The sequence below is a fragment of the Moschus berezovskii genome, chromosome 22 (assembly GCF_049115385.1).
Source record: "Moschus berezovskii isolate FMDL1 chromosome 22, NW_MosBer_1.0, whole genome shotgun sequence".
NCBI lineage: Eukaryota > Metazoa > Chordata > Mammalia > Artiodactyla > Moschidae > Moschus > Moschus berezovskii.
In genome coordinates, this window is record NC_142481.1 from 18,552,492 (window position 1) to 18,572,001 (window position 19,510).

General features: G+C 44.0%; 1 protein-coding gene across 3 annotated transcripts in view; it reads right to left on the reverse strand.

Moving 5' to 3' along the window:
* The window catches only part of GARRE1 (granule associated Rac and RHOG effector 1), an 89,018-nt gene that overhangs the window by 6,636 nt on the left and 62,872 nt on the right, over positions 1-19,510 (reverse strand). For all 3 annotated transcript variants that reach the window (XM_055412297.2, XM_055412296.2, XM_055412295.2), the window contains 7 exons: positions 17,804-17,944; positions 17,492-17,587; positions 17,206-17,367; positions 14,325-14,483; positions 11,537-11,634; positions 7,744-7,869; positions 5,603-6,636 (listed from right to left, as the gene is read on the reverse strand). In XM_055412297.2, coding sequence (XP_055268272.2) covers positions 5,603-6,636; positions 7,744-7,869; positions 11,537-11,634; positions 14,325-14,483; positions 17,206-17,367; positions 17,492-17,587; positions 17,804-17,944 — 1,816 coding nt within the window. The remainder of the gene's footprint in view (positions 1-5,602; positions 6,637-7,743; positions 7,870-11,536; positions 11,635-14,324; positions 14,484-17,205; positions 17,368-17,491; positions 17,588-17,803; positions 17,945-19,510) is intronic.

The window sequence follows — 19,510 nt, forward strand, 5'->3', positions numbered from 1 at the left end:
TTCTGAGGGTGTCCTGCTGACAAACACAGTGAGTGGTGAGGGGCTGCCAGGCGTGCGACCCAGAGTGGCCTGCAGAATTTGCTCAGAAGCCTGCTGTGGTGAGATGGGACATTCAGAACGCAGGTCTGAAGATGGGGAATGGTGTGTGCCTAGGGACTGTGGGAAGGGGTGTGCCTAGGGCAGGGTAAGCTGAACGTGCACAGAGACAGAGACAAAAAGGTCTGCTGTAGCCAAGGCTAAATCTGAAAGCCCAAAAAATACACATGACATCACCAGATGGTCAACACCGAAATCAGATTGATTATACTCTTTGCAGCCAAAGATGGAGAAGCTGTATACAGTTAGCAAAAACAAGACCAGGAACTGACTGTGGCTCAGATCATGAACTCCTTATTGCCAAATTCAGACTTAAATTGAAGAAAGTAGGGAAAACCACTAGACCTTTCAGGTATGACCTAAATCAAATCCCTTATGATTATACAGTGGAAGTGAGAAATAGATTTAAGGGACTAGATCTGATAGATAAGAGTGCCTGATGAACTCTGGATGGAAGTTCGTGACATTGTACAGGAGGCAGGAACCAAGACCATCCCCATAGAAAAGAAATGCAAAAGAGCGAAATGGCTGTCTGAGGAGGCCTTACAAATAGCTGTGAAAAGAAGAGAGGCGAAAAGCAAAGGAGAAAAGGAAAGATGTAAGCATCTGAATGCAGAGTTCCAAAGAATAGCAAGGAGAGATAAGAAAGCCTTCCTCAGTGATCAATGCAAAGAAATAGAGGAAAACAACAGAATAGGAAAAACAAGAGATCTCTTCAAGAAAATTAGAGATTCCAAAGGAACATTTCATGCAAAGATGGGCTCGATAAAGGACAGAAATGGTATGGACCTAACAGAAGCAGAAGATATTAAGAAGAGGTGGCAAGAATACACAGAAGAATTGTACAAAAAAGATCTTCACAACCAAGATAGTCATGATAACGTGATCACTGACCTAGAGCCAGACCTCTTGGAATGTGAAGTCAAGTGGGCCTTAGAAAGCATCACTACAAACAAAGCTAGTGGAGGTGATAGAATTCCAGTTGAGCTATTTCAAATCTTGAAATATGATGCTGTGAAAGTGCTGCACTCAATATGCCAGCAAATTTTGAAAACTCAGCAGTGGCCACAGGACTGGAAAAGGTCAGTCTTCATTCCAATCCCAAAGAAAGGCAATGCCAAAGAATGCTCAAACTACCGCACAATTGTACTCATGTCACACGCTAGTAAAGTCATGCTCAAAATTGTCCAAGCCAGGCTTCAGCAATATGTGAACCGTGAACTCCCAGATGTTCAAGCAGGTTTTAGAAAAGGCAGAGGCACCAGAGATCAAATTGCCAACATCCGCTGGATCATGGAGAAAGCAAGAGAGTTCCAGAAAAACATCTATTTCTGCTTCATTGACTATGCCAAAGCCTTTGACTGTGTGGATCACAATAAAGTGTGGAAAATTCTGAAAGAGATGGGAATACCAGACCACCTGACCTGCCTCTTGAGAAACCTGTAAGCAGGTCAGGAAGCAACAGTCAGAACTGTACATGGAACAACAGACTGGTTCCAGATAGCAAAAGGAGTACGTCAAGGCTGTATAGTGTCACCCTGCTTATATATGCAGAGTACATCATGAGGAACCCTGGGCTGGAAGAAGCACAAGCTGGAATCATGATTGCTGGGAGAAATGTTAATAACCTCAGATATGCAGATGACACTACCCTTATGGCAGAAAGTGAAGAGGAACTCAAAAGCCTCTTGATGAAAGTGAAAGAGGAGAGTGAAAAGGTTGGCTTGAAGCTCAACATTCAGAAAACAAAGATCATGGCATCTGGTCCCATCACTTCATGGGAAATAGATGGAAAAACAGTGGAAACAGTGTCAGACTTTAATTGTGGGGCTCCAAAATCACTGCAGATGCTGACTGCAGCCAGGAAATTAAAAGACGCTTACTCCTTGGAAGGAAAGTTATGACCAACCTTGATAGTATATTAAAAAGCAGAGACATTACTTTGCCAACAAAGGTCCGTCTAGTCAAGGCTATGGTTTTTCCCGTGGTCATGTATGGATGTGAGAGTTGGACTGTGAAGAAAGCTGATCGCTGAAGAATTGATGCTTTTGAACTGTGGTGCTGGAGAAGACTCTTGAGAGTCCCTTGGACTGCAAGGAGATCCAACCAGTCCATTCTAAAGGAGATCAATTCTGGGTGTTCATTGGAAGGACTGATGCTAAAGCTGAAACTGCAATACTTTGGCCACCTCATGCGACGAGTTGACTCGCTGGAAAAAGCCTCTGATGCTGGGAAAGGTTGGGGGCGGGAGGAGAAGGGGACGGCTGAGAATGAGATGGCTGGATGGCATCACCGACTCTGTGGACATGAGTTTGAGTGAACTCCGGGAGTTGGTGATGGACAGGGAGGCCTGGCGTGCTGTGATTCATGGGGTCGCGGAGAGTCGGACACGACTGAGCGACTGAACTGAACTGAAATTTGAAAGACAAGTTACTTTAAAATTTCCAATGCCTAGAGCTACATACTAGGCAGATGTATGACTTCAACTAAGAGATAACTGAAAGTTATCAAAGCATTAGTGTCAGCCAGATAGAGAATACCTGGTCTTCCCCCGTGGGCTCAAGTCTGATCCAATATTCTCCTGGGTACTGACTGAAGGCAGACCTGCTAATTTAGCCTGAAGATCGTAAGAGTGATAGTGAGTAAGCTGAAATTTAAGAAAGTATGAAGAGGTGTATGGAAACATATAGGACAGAACTGAGTAAGGTTGTGCAGACCAGTGCCAGTGGAAGAAAAACAGCACAGAGGACATTTAGAGAAAGTCAAACAAAAAGACACAGTAGGAAAATATCTGTAGGTCACAAACTGAATATGACTCACGAGTGAATACTTTCTAGCTTCAAGGTGGGAAAAACACCAGGGCTCAATCCTTAGATTGCTCTCTCTGGGAGCCGCCATGTGTGCACTGCACGAAGATGGCCACAAGGGGGCGCGCAGGGGCTGCGTATGCCTGTGCAGAGGCGGCGGCACTTGGTTCGAGCTGCCCCTGCCTGAAAGAGCGCCTTCTGGAATTCATCCTTCCAGAATGCCCTTACCTTGCAAAAAAGAGCCACGTAGACCTTATGCCGCTGGGGTGGCATCTGCAGGAAGCTACATGAAGGACTTGAAGGTAAGAAAGGAATATCCAGAAAGAAAAGCTAATAGGATTTCTAGGTTAACTACAGGCTGTTCGGGCCCCACTAGAGATTAAAGATGATAAAGTTCTGCCAAACACCATTAATACTCTGGATTGAATTACAGGACTGTCAAAAAACGTACAGACTGTTTCTCAGCGATTGAGAAAATGTGCCACACCAGCCCCCACTGGTGGTGGCTAGAGGGGCTTGCTCTTCCATAACCAGGTGGAACCATTAGACCTTCGCAAAGTGGGGGCCCCACATCCACCCACACGAGGGTGCTAAGAACAAAAGAGCACACACAGCAGTATGAGGGATTCTGAAAATACATAAGAAAAAATTTCTTCCCTTTAATTTTAGATAACGCTGGGTTCACTTAGTAGGAAATCTCTTCTGCCGGTTATTTTTCACTTCCATATAACATTTGCTAAATTAGAGTAAAAAGTAATCAATTTATATATATTTGTCTTGTGTCTTGTATGCAGCATGTGAGGTCTACTTCCCTGACCAGGGATTGAACCCGCACCCCTTGCATTGGGAGCTTGGAGTCTTAGCCACTGGATCACCAGGGAAGTCCCAAGAGACGTGCTATTTTTAATCTCTCTTTTCTAACACATATTATACCCCTTATTTCCTTTTTGTCTTGCTACATTTGCCAGAAAGTTCAAGACAAAGTCACATGGTGTTGGTAGTATCATTTGCCACACTGTTTGGGTCTTGATTTAACTGGAATGATTTTGTTTCACTGTACAAAGTACTACTTGCTACTGGCTCAGTTCAGTTCAGTTCAGTCGCTCAGTCGTGCTACTGGCTACTGGTAGATAATCTTTTTCATATTCAAGATATTTCCTTCTATTCATGTTTTGAGTTTACTTAAGAACTGCTGGTGTCTTTTACCAAATGTCTTGATGGCATCTTCTGCTGTATGAGTTTTTCTCATTTACTGGGTGAAATAACAGATTACTGTTCAGGAGCTGAGTTCCTTAGACTGAACTATCTTATACTACTGAAGTGAACCAGATACAACTCCTTTGATATACTGCTACATAGTCTTGCATCTATCTACATCCATAAAAAGTTACATTTTTACAGTAAAATCATGTTGGCTTCATAACTCCCTTTCCAATCTCTTTTCCTGGAATAGACTGGGCAGATTTTCCACTACTTGGTGCAATTCTGATAATGTATGTTTTGTTAGGAAAGAATCTATTTTCCATTCAGTTTTCTAGTATGGTATCATCACATCATATGTGATAATGTCTTAAAGTACTTTTTATTTTTTTTTAATAGTTTATTTATTTGGTCTCTGTTGCCATGCAGGTTTTTCTCTAGTTGCGACAAGTGAGGGCTACCCTCCAGCTGTGGTGCATGGTTTCCCATTGTGGCGGCTTCTCTTGATGCTGAGCATGGGTTCTACAGTGCACAGGCTCAGCAGTTGAGGCTCCCAGGCTTTACAGCACAGGCTCAGCAGTTGAGGCACACAGGCTTAGTTGCTCTGTGGCACATGGCATCTTCCCAGATCAGGGACTGAACCTGTGTCGTCTGTACTGGCAGGTGGATTCTTTACCACTGAACCACCAGGGAAACCCATAAAGTTCTTTTAATCTCTCCTGTATCTGTAGCTATCTTTCTCTTTCCTAATCTTTTCTTTGCTCTATCTTAATCAGGATTACAATAAATTGGTTTCTCTATTTTATTGGTTTTCTAAAGACCCTTCTTTTAGATTTACAATGTTTACTATGTTTTTCTTTCAAATTTACTTAGCTTCATCTTTTATCCTTTTTTTGAAATTGAAGTACAGCTGATTCACAATATCATTTTAGTTTCAGGTGTAGAACAACTTTTATCCTTAACTCCTCCTCCTAGTTTATTTTTGTTTTGTTTCTAAATTCTTTTTCTAATTTCCTAAGATAACTCTGAGGAATTTTCACACTGTGTAGGCCAGGAAAAGCCAAATTCTATGAAGGTAGGAATGTGCTTTACCACCTTTCACCGGTTCTAGACTTTAGGCAAAAGAGAATCACAGAACAGGTTATGTAATCAGGAGAAACACAGCCCAAGAAGGGCCAGCCATTTTGGCTGCCATGAATGGGAGGGCTCAGACTGGAGTCCTCTTGACTGATGGGACTTTGAGTCATTCAGCTTCTCTTAGCCTCAATTCTGTCCTCTACAAAGTAAGAAAATAGGTCCACTTACCTTCTCAGACTCATTCTAACTACTGCTTTCTCCCTTTGCTGGAGCTGCCCAACACTTGCCATCAGACAGTGAGAAAGGGTCTTTAAAGGGGATTAAGTCACTGCCTCCCACAAGGAAGGCTGTGGCAGACAGGCCCAAGTCCTTGGTGATACTATTAAAGTTAAAACCCCAGGGTGGGGAGGGGGCTCACATACCTGCAGGATCAAAAGGCAGAATCTCTCCCAACATCCCGAAAACTCCATCGCTTTGGTCACGGTTTGGCCAGGTGTTATTTCTAGGTCCCTGTGCCTTTTGTCCCAAAACCTCCGACATCACATCATCCAAACAGCTGCTCACCAGACCCAAGCTGTACAAGTCAGAACTGAGATCAGATATGCCAGGCCACTGGCCAAGGGGAGACAGACCGGCTCCGACGGGTTGCGCTGGCTGCTGGGATGAGCCTGGTACCCATTTTCCAGGGGCCCGGGGCTGAGGCGGGGGCTGCTGTGGTCCGACAGGTTGCAGCAGGTGTTGGTAGTACTGGACCTGGGGCTGCTGTTGCTTTGGGGACTGCTGCTGAGGTGCCAAGCCCGGCTGGGGTGTCAGAGGTGTGTGTGCCCCAGCCTGGGGTGGCCGTGGTGGTGGGGGCACTGGCAGTGACGGCTGCTGTGGCTGCATGGCTCCTGCCTTCTGCTCAGTCACCATGGCTGTGGCAGCAGAGTTTCGCCGTGTCACCAGCGGGGAGCCCTGGTGTGACTGGCCCATGTTAAAGCCCGAGAGAAAATCGATCACCTCCTGCATTTCCTGATCGGTTGGCAAATTCATGCCCTTCTCATCCTTGCCATCATCCCCTTGCAGGAAGTTGTCACGCCTCTCCAGGAGAAAACCATTGGCCATTTGATTACTGGAATTCTGAGCTGACTGTGAAGGGTCTGCAGTCCTAGGGAAATTACCAATGTTCAAAATGCTTTGTAGCCTTGAATCCATATTAGTGGGCATTTTGGCCTTCTCTTCCGAACACCCTGCTATGAAGATGTTTTTGGAAGGGGTATTTGGAATGGAATAACTCGTGTTGCTGCTCGAGCTGGGACATGAAGCTTTCTTGGTGAACCGGGAGGTCAGCTTGGAAAATGTCTTCTGCAGGCCACCTGAAGACTTGTTCCCATTCCCAGAAGGCAAGTCAGCCTGATTTCCAAAATCACAGATCTCCCTCTGAAGCTGGATCTGTATGCAGGGTAAAGCTTGTTCCCTATTGAAAGAGAAATGTATTAAATATACAAATTGGACACTAAAATGGGATTGCTTTTGTGTTCAAGAAAGACTTTAAGAATAAAAAGACCTCTTTGTTTGGAATTGGGTTCATTTATTTCATAAACACCCAAAAGTTTTAAGAGTACATAATTGAAGCACTTACTATCTATATTTATTATAAAACATCTACCATATCCAACTGAGCAACTAACACTTTTCACTTTCACTGTGTCTAACACAGGGCCATGAAAACTACATTAGGATTCTGGCATGAGGATTTTGAGTGAAACCCTCTGACTACAACACCGGAGAGCAAAGCACGCCTAGCCTAGTGTGGGAGATGCATTTGGCAGAGGTCGGCTGTGTGCCTGGATGACAGGAAAGCCTGGCAGATCCAGTAGAGGGTCAACAGACTAATCCACACAGCAGAGAGGAGTGAGTGGGCAGGAGGGACATTAGGCAGCACGGCTTGTCTTTGGAGGTAATTCACAGACAGTGCCAAGAACAGAGGGTTGTTACTTCCAAAGTTTTCTGCATACTTTTTTCCAGTACTGAAGGAAAGTCTTAGTGATAGAAAAGGCATGGGGTGGGAGCTGGGCAGGTGATGGCTGCAGTGACCCTGGTTAAGTCACCTTGCTGTTCTGGGCCTCTGTGTGCTCAGGAATGAAGACATGCAGAGGGCCTGTGGATAGATGGTTCAAGGTCTCTACCAGTTCTGAAGTTTATTCACAAATAGATAATCTTGCAACTGTCAGTGCTTTCAGATATAAATAAATTTCATGCAAGATATAAGTAAACTTTCTAAACACTTTTCTGCTCTGAGTTCATAGGGAGAATGTGAGCTTTGTTAAAATCCTCTTGATGGACTTAACTCTGAAATGATACAACAAATGAACACTAAAGTGTTCACAAACTGGGGAGTCTGGGTAAATAAAGGGCAATTCTCTGTTCTATTCCTGCAACTTTTCTGTAAGCTTGAAATTATTCCCAAATAACAAGTAGCCCCAAAGTTCCCCTTCTTGCCTTATTTACTCACATACCATGAGTGACATGAGCTCACATGACCCTGTAAGTGGTCACACTGCTCCTCAGCAGGGACACTAACCTCCCTGCCCTCCAGCGGGTGAGGTCCAGCACCGCTGTGTAGAGCACGTCCACCAGGCCCAGCGTCTTCTCGGGATCTAGGCTTCTCTGCAGCAGGGACATGGTAGCCGGGTCTTCTTTCAGGCACCTAGGCACCAACCAAGTTGCGTGAGTCTAGGCTACCCTTCTCCACAACCGGGTTCCAATTTTCAAGCAGGCCTTATACAAAAGGCCACAACTTTGGGCACCAAAGAAAAATGTAGTAATCATAAGAATATTTAGAGGATTACAGGGCTAACACTGGGACTTGATGCTCCTCAATATGAGGGGGAAGCAATACAACAGGGCCTGGCGTCTCTGTAGATTTCTGTCTAGAATCTGTTTAGTAGGAAGAGAAGAGTTCGGTGCAGGGGTTGCCTTCCAGGTGTCCTAATGCCCTTTCACTGTCCTATACCAACTTCAGCCCTGACTTTCCTCCACACAGCAAGAGAGTGCGCCTCCTCTAGCACAAATCAGAACACACCACTCCCCTGTGCAAAACCCTCCAGTGGCATCCTGTTGTGGCTGAAATAAAATCCAAACCCCTCACCACAGACCTCCAGACTCTGTGACCTGGGCCTCCTGCCTCTCTGGACACAATCCTCTTCACTGTCACCTCTCTTTACGGTGTCCCAGTTATGAGGCTTCTCACATACCCTGAATATGTTGGATCTGCTCACATCTCAGGATCTCTGATGCTGCTGCCTTTGCCTCTACTGCTCCCCTTTGAGAGCTGCTTTCCAGGTGGCATTCAGGTCCCCACTGCCCACCCAGCGCACCTCCACCCAGAGGCCTTTTCTGAGAGGGAGAACCAGGAAGATGCTATCTGTTACTGAGTGCTCTGGGGGCTAAATGGTGCAAATAACACTTGCCGAAGCCATCCTAAGGAGGCAGCAGCACTCCCCAATGTGACTTTGGCTTGAGAAGAAATATATGTGAGAGTGTGAGCTGGCCAGTCTCAGAGACCCTGGAGAAAGTGAGCAACAAGGCAGGCTCTGCCAACACCCGACAAGACCCTGGGCTCCTAGGAAAGAATCCTGGCCAATGGACCTGGCTGAGGTTCATGCATTTGGTAGGCTCATCCTGGCTGATTCTCTCAGCCTGGTGTCGCTGATCACCAGGACACACTTGCTCTATGTTCTCAAGCCAGCTTCTGCTTGTGATCTGGCTGGTCACATGTCCACCCACTAGGTGAGCATTTTCTGGTCATGCAGAAAGGAGTACTACGGTTTCTGGTGATATAATAATTTCTTTCTAAAAATCAACAGAATGGTATTTTTATGTTATTCATCAGTCTTGAGAACTGATCAGTAAAATCCCTTGAAGAAACTAAACCTATTCTTTTGACAAATCACCCTGATTGGCTTAAAACCGTCTACCTGTTTTTAGATAAAACCCTAGTCCCCCAGGGACCCTGCAAGTCCTGGCTTCCACGACTCCTGTCTTCACCCCCACCCAGCATACCTCCAGTCACACCAGGGGACTCCTCAGGTCTCTGCAATTGCTGTTCCTTCTGCCTGCGATGCTTTCCCCATCTGCTCTCTACGTGGCAGGCTCCTCTCAAATGTCACATCTTTAAACAGACCCTTCATGACTGACCTCCTCATCCAAAATAGCCGCCTCTTGCCATCTCTACCTGTTATTCTCTAACAGATGATGTCACTCTACTCTTATTCCCCTCGTACGTTTGCCAGTGCTTGAACTTAACTCCTATGCTTATTAGCAGTCCCCTCCCCAACCCCCATGCCATTACAACACCAGCTCTATTAGGGGCAGGGACCCTGTCTGTCTTGCTCCTGATCTAATTCCCAGAGCCTAGAACAGTGTCTGTCACATATTAGGTACTCAGTAAATATTTGATGAAATAAAGAATGGGTAACAGCTTAAATATGACAGTTTAAAAATCTAAGAAAGATACTACTTTTGGGGGAAAAAAAGAATCTAGATACTTCACTATGCTAAAAGCAAATAATAAATTCTTGACTAGTTTTGCTAATAATTTCATTTTCTCTAAGTTGGAGTAAAGCAATTACTTCTTTTTGAGTTCTTCTCAACAAGCACATATTTTGTAACTTGAAACAAAAACATGAAAACTGTGCCATTTTTACCAAAAGTAGCCAGCAGAGGGAGCCTCTACAGTCTGTGAGGTCTTCCAAGGATGGGCAATGAATTACAAAGGAGATCAATCACAAAGGGAGAGCTCTGGAAGTAAACTGAAGTTTTCACCATTTTAGCACTAGCTGTTTATATTTACCCAATTATCCAAGAGTTGAAAATGTTTTCTTTAAAATGAGAATCCTAGTTAAGTTTAATATTTTTCAATAAGAACCTGAATTAGAAAACAAATTCAGAAACACAAAACTCTTAGAAAAACGTGAGCTTTTAATCTACTGCATGGGGAATTCCTTGCCAGTCCAGTGGTTAGGACTCCACACTCTCACTACTGAGGGCCCGAGTTCAATCCCTGGTTAGGGAACTATGATCCTGCAAGCTTAGTCCAGGAAAAAAAATCTACTGTTTGATAGGAATGAGGACATGAATATAAATTAACTAATAATCAAATTTAGAAATTTGTGGAGAAACTCACAGAAGGGAGATTCTGGGACATGAAGTGAATCACCAACCCTTCAGATGGTAAAGAATCTGTCTGCAATGCAGGAGACCCAAGATCCCCTGGAGAAGGGAATGACAACCCACTCCAATATTCTTGCCTGAAAAATTCCATGGACAGAGGAGCCTGCTGGGCTACAGTCCATGGGGTCAAAAATTGTCAGAAATGACTGAGTGACTTAACTCTTTTGCTTTCACACTTGATATATTAACAAATTCTAAAACTTTAAGCAGAATCTCCACTGGACCCCATTCACATTTCAAGAAGAAATGGTTTAAATACAATTCAAATGCATTACCCAACTACCACGTTAGTCCACATGGGCCCAAATAGTGTCACTATTCCTTACTATCTCTTCTACCTAATTACTTCAAACATTCTCTATATAGTTAAATATTCATTCTGCCCATGATTTTAATAGCAAGTCTTCCAATATATGTTTAATTTTTCCTATTTACTAATAAAACTGTGCTGAATCTGTAGGCACATCACAAGGATAAATCCCTAGACGTGGAACTGCTGAGGTCACAGCCCTTATTTTAGGCTTCTGACAAATGAAACTGCCCTCCAGAAAGGCTGTGTGATTTATTCAACATCTGTGCAGGTTTTTGTACAGTCTGGACCAAACCTAGTACTGTTATTTTAAAACAATTTAATAATATGACATTTATTTGGCATGACAATGGCAAAATGACATTGTATTTTCTGCTTTGCCTTCCTTTCTTTGTTAGGTGAGGTTATACATGTTCTTCATCTCTTCGTTGACCATGTCTCCTCTGATTTACCTGTCTATGTGCTTTGCCCATTTCTTACTGATTTACAGGGGCTTTTCTTTGAATAAATTAAGAATACTTCATGATAAGTTTATAAATATAAGCAAATAATTAAAAATGAAATAGCTCAGTCTGCCTCCAGATTTGCAATGACACTGGGTGTGTGATGACATGACCTCTAGATCAGCAGGGTTGCTGCTGGAACAAAGGAGAAGAAATTCTATGTTTTATACTCAGCTTCAGAGAAATGCTGGGTGACTTAAAGAAAATGATAAGCTCTGTTCAAAAGCTGAGGACTCAGTAACAAATCTGTCACAAGCAATGCAATCTTCTCTTAGATGTGTAAACATCAATCAAAGCTTAGGCCAGTGTTAGTGTAGGAGTCACGTTACCATGTGGATGGGACTTGAACCACAACTCTGGAGCCTTCTAGACTGATTTGGGGGGCATAGGCTTCTTTATTTTCAATCTGTGCTGTGTCAACTACCACCTAAGAGAGAAGCAAAGACAGCAATCAGCTCTCAAAGAGAACAATGAAGCATAAACAGATCAAATGCATGAGCCTACCAATGCTGAGCAACTCTGTTAAGACAGTAAACTATCTGGCAACACAGAGGCCAGTCAGGAACCCCGTGGAGACAACAGCAAGTAATTAAGATGACTGAAAACAGTAATACTTCAAAAAAAGAGAAACTGCATTCTAGGTACAGGATGTACTGAACTTTACAATCAATTTTAGTACTTCTTCCAAGCTGTAAATATGTTAATTAGGAATTACTTTGTTTCCTTCATCTAAGTATTTTTTCATTTGATGCACTTGAAAGAAGTAAAAATGTCCTTGAAAATCAAACCAATGCTTTTAGAGCAGCCTACGTGTAATGACCAAATATGAGCCAGAAGATGGTGAGGCTTTTTGTTAAGGCCACTTTATCCTCAACCATCAGTAAGAACAGAATTACTTCAGGAAAAATGCAGAACCAATCCTTTCTCAGTGATTTTCTCTTATTTTAGTTTTGGTCATACTGTGCACTTGTGGGACCTCAGTTCCCTGACCAGGGACTCAATCCGGGCCACAGCTATGAAAGCATGGAGTGTTAACCACTAGACTACCAGGGAACTCCCTGGAAGAGAGGTGTTTCTTTCTTCAGCTTTTTGTTTTTTTGGCTGTGCCATGAAGCATGCGGGATCTTAGTTTCCTGACCAGGGACTGAACCCACGGCCCCTGGATTGGAAGTGCAGAGTCTCAACCACAGACCAGGGAAGTTCTGAGGAGAGTCTTTAATACTACACAAATGATATAGTATCCTTTGTAATTCAAAGGGTGTGACAAAGTGATGAATATATTTTCAAATAACTAAAAGAAATTAAAGAAAATAATCATAAAACACTTTAAAACCAAATCTGTAATATTTCAGGAAGGGCAAAGCTGTTCAGAGTTGCTTATTGGGATTCCAAATTCAGCATCTAATGGAGCCGATTTCCATAGCTGTAAAGAGAGTTCCCACAGCTGGTCTGCATCGTCCTTTAGAAAAGACTTCCCGTCCAAGTAATAGCCATTGTTGGAACAAGCAGGTGTTTCCTCTCTCCTCCCATCCCCAGAACAATAATCTAAAGTTTCTTCATCAGTCACACACAAAGGTGCCCTGGGATCCAGGAGCAGAGAACTAGGAAGAAGTTTTTGCTCTCTGAATAACATGGAACATTTTTTTTTTTAACTGATGTTTTCTCAAAACTGCCTTTGGGTCTTCCTGCCTTATTTTACACACTCCTTTCTGGAGAACTTATTGACATGGTTACCCTAGTTTCAGCTCAGATGGTCTTTGGGAATATGGATCAATCTACTAAAGGCAGTGGGCTCCAGGAGTCTCCAGTTTACTCTTTTTCTCAGGGGTTCCTATACCAAGGAACAGATTTTAAGGGAAATGTAACTCAACACTGTGGACAGGCCCCACCTGGCCCTCTACAAAGCAAGTACTACCCTGAGCTGGGCCACGGGAGCACTCACCCACACCAAAGAGAAGGACTGCATCCTCCCAACAGCTCCTTTTATGAATAAAGTAGGAATCAGAGTAGAAATAGTTCTTTAATTATCTTGATCACTAATTAGCTTCCTTTAATCTCTAAAATGCTATGCATGTGTGCTAAATTGCTTTAGTCGTGTCAGACTCTGTGACCTGCTGGGCTGTAGCCTGCCAGGCTGCTCTGTCCAGGGGATTCTCCAGGCAAGAATACTGGAGTGGGTTGCCATGTCTTCCTCCAAGGGATCTTTCCGGGTCAGGGCCTATAACACTGCAAAAAGCAATCTTTCATGCTAGAATGTAGGATAAATACATAAGGTACACAGATCAAAGGTGCCTGACAAAAACCTAGATGTTGTTATGTCCCTGGAGGTCCAGTGGCTAAGACTCCACAATCCCAATACAGGGGGCCCAGGTTTGAGCTCTGGTCAGGGAACTAGATCCCACATGCAGCAACTAAAGATCCTGAGTGTCACAGAAGACCTGATGCAACCAAATAAATAGTGAAAAAAAACAAAATTAAAGATACCTAGATGTTGATTTCCTAACCGCACCCAAATTTGGCAAAAGTTATTCTTCTCACCAAAGGTGAAGAGATCAAACTGAGTTTGGAGTTGCTGTTGTTATTTTTATTGTATAAAAGGAGATAAACAGAGAGCTGGGGTACAAAGTGACTGGATGGGGCACTTTACACCACCAGAGGAGGTGATGTTTGAGCTGACGTAAGGAAAATCAGAGTGAGTGAGTCACACGAAGATCTGAGAGGAGTATTCTCAGGGAAAAGGAACATCAAGGGCAAAACCTGAGACAGAAGAAGGCTGCTGTGTCTGAGCAACAGAAAGACACCCACTGCAGATCTGGAGAATCAGGCCAGGTGAAAGGGCTACCAAATCATCACTAATGCAATGGTTTCCTTAAAATCTGGAAAGCCTGAGACACCATTGTGCAACGAGGTCCCCTGCAAATACATAACATCAATCTAGTAAAGGACAAAAAAAGACCTTTTGATGATGCTCTTCCTTTCCCATCTTGTCTAAACTCTGCAGCAACCAAAGGGCTGTTTATATTATCCAATGTTTTCACACATGAGCCCACACCACACGCTCACGTGCTTAAAATGTCTTCCTCTACTCTCCCCTGTCCTTCATAAGTATTCACTCACCAGTCCGGCTTGGCCAAACAGCAGCTGCACGGCAGTCTTGCAGGCACCCCGCCACATGGATGGGCACACCTGGTTCAGGACTTCAGTCACAGGAAAGTCGTCCCTGGGTGTGATTCCATTATAGCAGCCTGCCTCCTTGATCAGCTGTAACATCGTATGCTACAGATTGATAAAAAGAGAGTTCACACCTCAAAATAAAGCCATACAAGGTTCCAAAATTTACAGAAATGCATTTATAGGTACAAAATAGCCCTCAAGAGAAGAGAATTTTATGTTCTCCCAAGTCACTTCATTTTGATTTCTTAAGTAATTCTCATCAATTACCTTCAAAGATTTTCTCAAACCTGTGACTGGCAAGATATGGATACATGTGCATTAATACACATATGTGATTTCTATTCTAGCACAAAACACAGCATTATTTAGCAATCTACTGATGCAAATCGGCTAAGGAATTTTGAAGTTCTGAATCCCTCAGAATAAGGAAAGAAAATCATCTGATACAAGTAAACATCAGAAAACTTCATCCTTATTCTGGATGAACAACTGGTCAGCATAAGCTCCAATTCCAGTCTGCAACTTTCTAGCTGTGCGGCCTTAGGCTCCAGTTCCTCTATCTGTCAAGTGGGGACCTCACGGGTGAGCAGTAACTGAGACGATGCATGGGAAACATCTGACACGTGCCTGGCACACAGGACGCGCCACTGCTGCTGCTGCTGCTGCGTCACTTCAGTCGTGTCCGACTCTGTGTGACCCCACAGACAGAAGCCCCCGTCCCTGGGATTCTCCAGGCAAGAACACTGGAGTGGGTTGCCATTTCCTTCTCCAATGTGTGAAAGTGAAGTCGCTCAGTCGTGTCCAACTCTTAGCGACCCCATGGACGGCAGCCTACCAGGCTCCTCCATCCATGGGATTTTCTAGGCAAGAGTACTGGAGTGGCTTGCCATTGCCTTCTCTGGTCCTAATTACTTCAGTACTAGGGCAAGATTTCTCCTCTTATTTATTTCACTGAAACATTAACCATAAAGAGCCTCCTAGGTTGTGACATTAACACAGGACAAGCGGGCCTCAGCTAGAGGATTAAGGGATGTGAGCCTTGAGAAGAGGACTTACAGCAGATAAAGACCTGACGAATAAGTGTGGGGGGTGAGGCTGGGGCTGTGAGACAGCCAGGAAGTGAAAGTACGTCCCAAGAGCACAACCATAAACAACATTTTTACAGTGTACTTTCAAAACCTTCTATTTTATACACTTTGAACAAAATCATAAAATTAACTTGGCGAAAGTCTCTTTACAAAAGTCACCCTAGGAGCTTCTGGGCTGGAGAACACAGGGAGGTGCTGGGACTGTGCTGCCTAGAGAGAACAGGGAACCGCCAAGCCCCTTCCACAGGCCTTGTCCCAGACGTCTCTTCCATCTGGCTATTCCTGAGTTACATTCTCTCATAACAAACCGGTGATCTGTAACTCTCCCAACAAGATGGACTTCACAGCAACAGTGTACTCTGATCAAGGTATCATAAGGAGAGTACACCGTGGCAGATACAGCACATGCCTGAAGAACTTCATTTATGGCCCTGTGACTATAAAATAGTCACAGCCACTCTCTTAAATGCCAGTTTCCTTGAACCCCCTCTACACACTTCCTGGATTCCCCCAGCCTCTCTTCTGGCTCCAGAGACCATCTGTCTGTGAGGACCCAGGCCCTGATCCCACTTCAGAGCTCTAGACCCATACATCCAATTGCCTGCTGGATGGCTCCACTTGGACATTTCAAAAGCAATCTTAAAATCATATACAAAAATGTATTTTTGATGACTATCGCCAAGCCTCAATAAGCAGCACCAAAACGGCTGTCCAAGCCAGACACTTGGGCCTCATCTCCCTTCCCCTCCCTCTCATAGCCAGTTAATCATGGAGTCCTGCTTATTACAACCTCTAGGTTGCTCCTGAACCCTTCCACTTGCCTCCCATTATCACCAGATGGGGCCATGGCCAAAAGCCTTCAGTGCTGCTCTCCTTCCAGCCGAAAGTCTATCCTGAAGTCAGAGGGATCGTTCAGAAATGCCAACCTAATCACGTGACCTGCCATGGTGGGGCACTGGCCTCGAACTGGGTGCTTTCCATCTCCCTGGGCTGCTTCTCCAGCCTTGGTCAGTGCCATGTCTCCCCTTGTTCTAGACTCTCAGGTCTGACTACACGTTAGAATCACCTGGACAACTTTTACAAACTAGAAGAGTCCAGCCCTCATTTCAAGACAATTAAATCCAAATCCTACTAGGGATTGTACTGGATGGCCAGAGGACACCCCACTTCCACTCGAAGGAAGACCTTAAGCTCCTGGGACGGGCTGTCACTTCCTGGCTGTCTCACAGCCCCAGCCTCACCCCCACACTTATTCGTCAGGTCTTTCTCTGCGTTAAGTTCTCAAGGGTCACACCCCTCAATCCTCTAGCTGAGGCCCCCTCGTCCTGCGTTACTATCACAACCTAGGGGGCTGTCAAACTTCCTAGCCTGGTACTAATGGTTGCTCAATAAAGACCAATCAAATGGGAGGGGGCAGAGAACGTCACTCTAGTCTGTTGCTTTTAGACAAGAGTTTACTGAGGAAGGTCAATGCCTCCTGTCTTCACTTCAGTTTTGATTTTTAATTCAGATTCTTTACAAGCTGTCAGGTATCCGTGCTGCTGCTGCTGCTAAGTCACTTCAGTCGTGTCCGACTCTGTGCGACCCCATAGACGGAAGCCCACCAGGCTGCTCCGTCCATGGGATTTTCCAGGCAAGAGTACTGGAGTGGGGTGCCATTGCCTTCTCCTTAGGTATCCTTAAGAACTCTATTTGCAAGTTCACACCCAGGTTGGAGGAACCCCATGGGAAAATACCGTCTTGAGTTTCAGGTTGTCGGCGGCTGACTCATTGAAGGAGACCCCCTTCAGGAAGCTTGATCCTATCTGCACAGGCACAGTGGGAAGCTCACACTGCATGGGCTGCGGCGGGGTCTGCCTCCGCCCTGTCTGCTGCGCCTCTGCCTCGCTGCAGCAGCCCTGTAAAACGGTTGGAGAGGACAGGATAAGTGACCCACGGCTCAGCTCTCAAGATGACTGGCTCATGTGGATGGCGTGACTGCCACAACACAGCTCACAGGAGCCACCAGACAGAACAACGTACCTGCAAACTGGCTTCTATTGCCTTTGGATTCAGGTGGAAACCAGCTTTCATTGCGTATTCACAGTGACCTAAGCTTTCCAGAGCTATTTTATATGCCTGCAAAGACATTGTTTTTAAGAATCAAGATTACATAGTAGATTCTAAATTGACAAGGTCCAATGAAAATAGAAATTGTAAATGTCTATAGTTGGTAAAAGACATGAGGCCAACTACTATCCTATTACTCTTTCCAACTGGTTCAACATTAAAACTTTAACTCCTCCCCTTGTTTTCATTCCTCAGATATTAATGTGCTAGTTCTGAAAAACATACTTGCAGAGCACTGTCAATTTTTATGTTCAGTTCTTTTAGCTGGTGCTCGGGAATTGCTGCACTTTGAGAACAGAAGAGCTGCTGAACTTCAATTCCCGCCAGGCGGCCATCACAGCCTCTTTCTCTCAGTCTAGATGTTGCCTGCAACAGAAATAGTGACTAGTAGGTAAAAGAGGATGTTACAGATACTAGCAAAATTAAAAAAACAAGAAACAATTAAAATAAATAAAAAAACCATCTAAGCTTTAGTCATTCTGGATTATCTCTATTATGAAGAGAGCAGCCAGAAATTCTGAAAGACTAAACCAAGCACTGATGAGAAAACAAACCTGACACAGCACTACCTTATTTAAGAAACCCCCCGGGAATTCCCTGGTGGTCCAGTGGTTAGGATTTGACATTGTCACTGCTGAGGGCCTGGGTTCAATCCTTGGTCTGGGAACTAAGATCCCACAAGCCTCATGCTGCTGCTGCTAAGTCACCTCAGTCATGTCCGACTCTGTGTGACCCCACAGACGGCAGCCCGCCAGGCTCCCCCGTCCCTGGGATTCTCCAGGCAAGAATACTGGAGTGGGTTGCCATTTCCTTCTCCAATGCATGAAAGTGAAAAGTAAAAGTGAAGTCGCTCAGTCATGTCCAACCCTTAGTGACCCACGGACTGCAGCCTACCAGGCTCCTCTATCCATGGGATTTTCTAGGCAAGAGTACTGGAGTGGCTTGCCATTGCCTTCTCCGACAAGCCTCATGGCACAGTCAAAAAAAACCCTGCAAAAAAGACTTACCTACCTGTTATTTATATATATATATATATATATATATCACATTTTAAGTTTCTCTGCTTTAAAAAGATAGATACCCTAGTATACTGGCCCTTGAAGTTTCCAAAATTAAAAATTATATCTACTTGGTTGAGTGGTCCTATACACCAAAGTAAAAAAACCTCACTAATAGGAAAAAACTACATTGCAACATTAAAGGAAAATAGAACTTTTGAAATCCTCACAGAAAAATGAAATACTTATTGTTTAGTCATTAACTATATGTTTATGAAGAGTACACTGAACTTCCCAGGTGGCTCAGTGGTAAAGAATCTGCCTACTAAGCAGGAGACGCAGGTTTAGTCCCTGGGTTGGGAAAATTCCCCAGAGAAGGAAATAGCAATCCACTCCAGTATTCTTGACTGGGAAATTCCATGGACAGACAAGCCTGGTGGGCTACAGTCATGGAGTCACAAAGGGTTGGACATGACTTAGCGACTAAACAACAACAATGAATACATAAGAGAGAAAAACAAGAAGACATAAGGACATAAGACAGAAAAACAGGAAGACTAATCTGTGTCTTGTGATGAAATACATATGGATCAGGACTAGAGAATATAAAAATATATATATTTGATTTATTAGATGTAAGGAAGGATTCAGGATGAACTAGGTTTCAACATCTACTGTTATTGCAATAATACTTGCACAACAAATAACATTTTTTAACAGTTAATTTTTGTTCTTCTAGGTTAATGGAGTTATAACATTTACCAACATTGCAAGACTAAAGGAAATTAAGCAGCTATAATGTCATACATTTCCAAAGTTTCACAAATTCTATATGAAGACCAATCACTCCCTGCACCCTAATAGTCTCACAGTTTAAAACCATTTGACTCTCTTTCTAGAACTCTTCATTTAGTCAAAATACGTAGCTCACAAG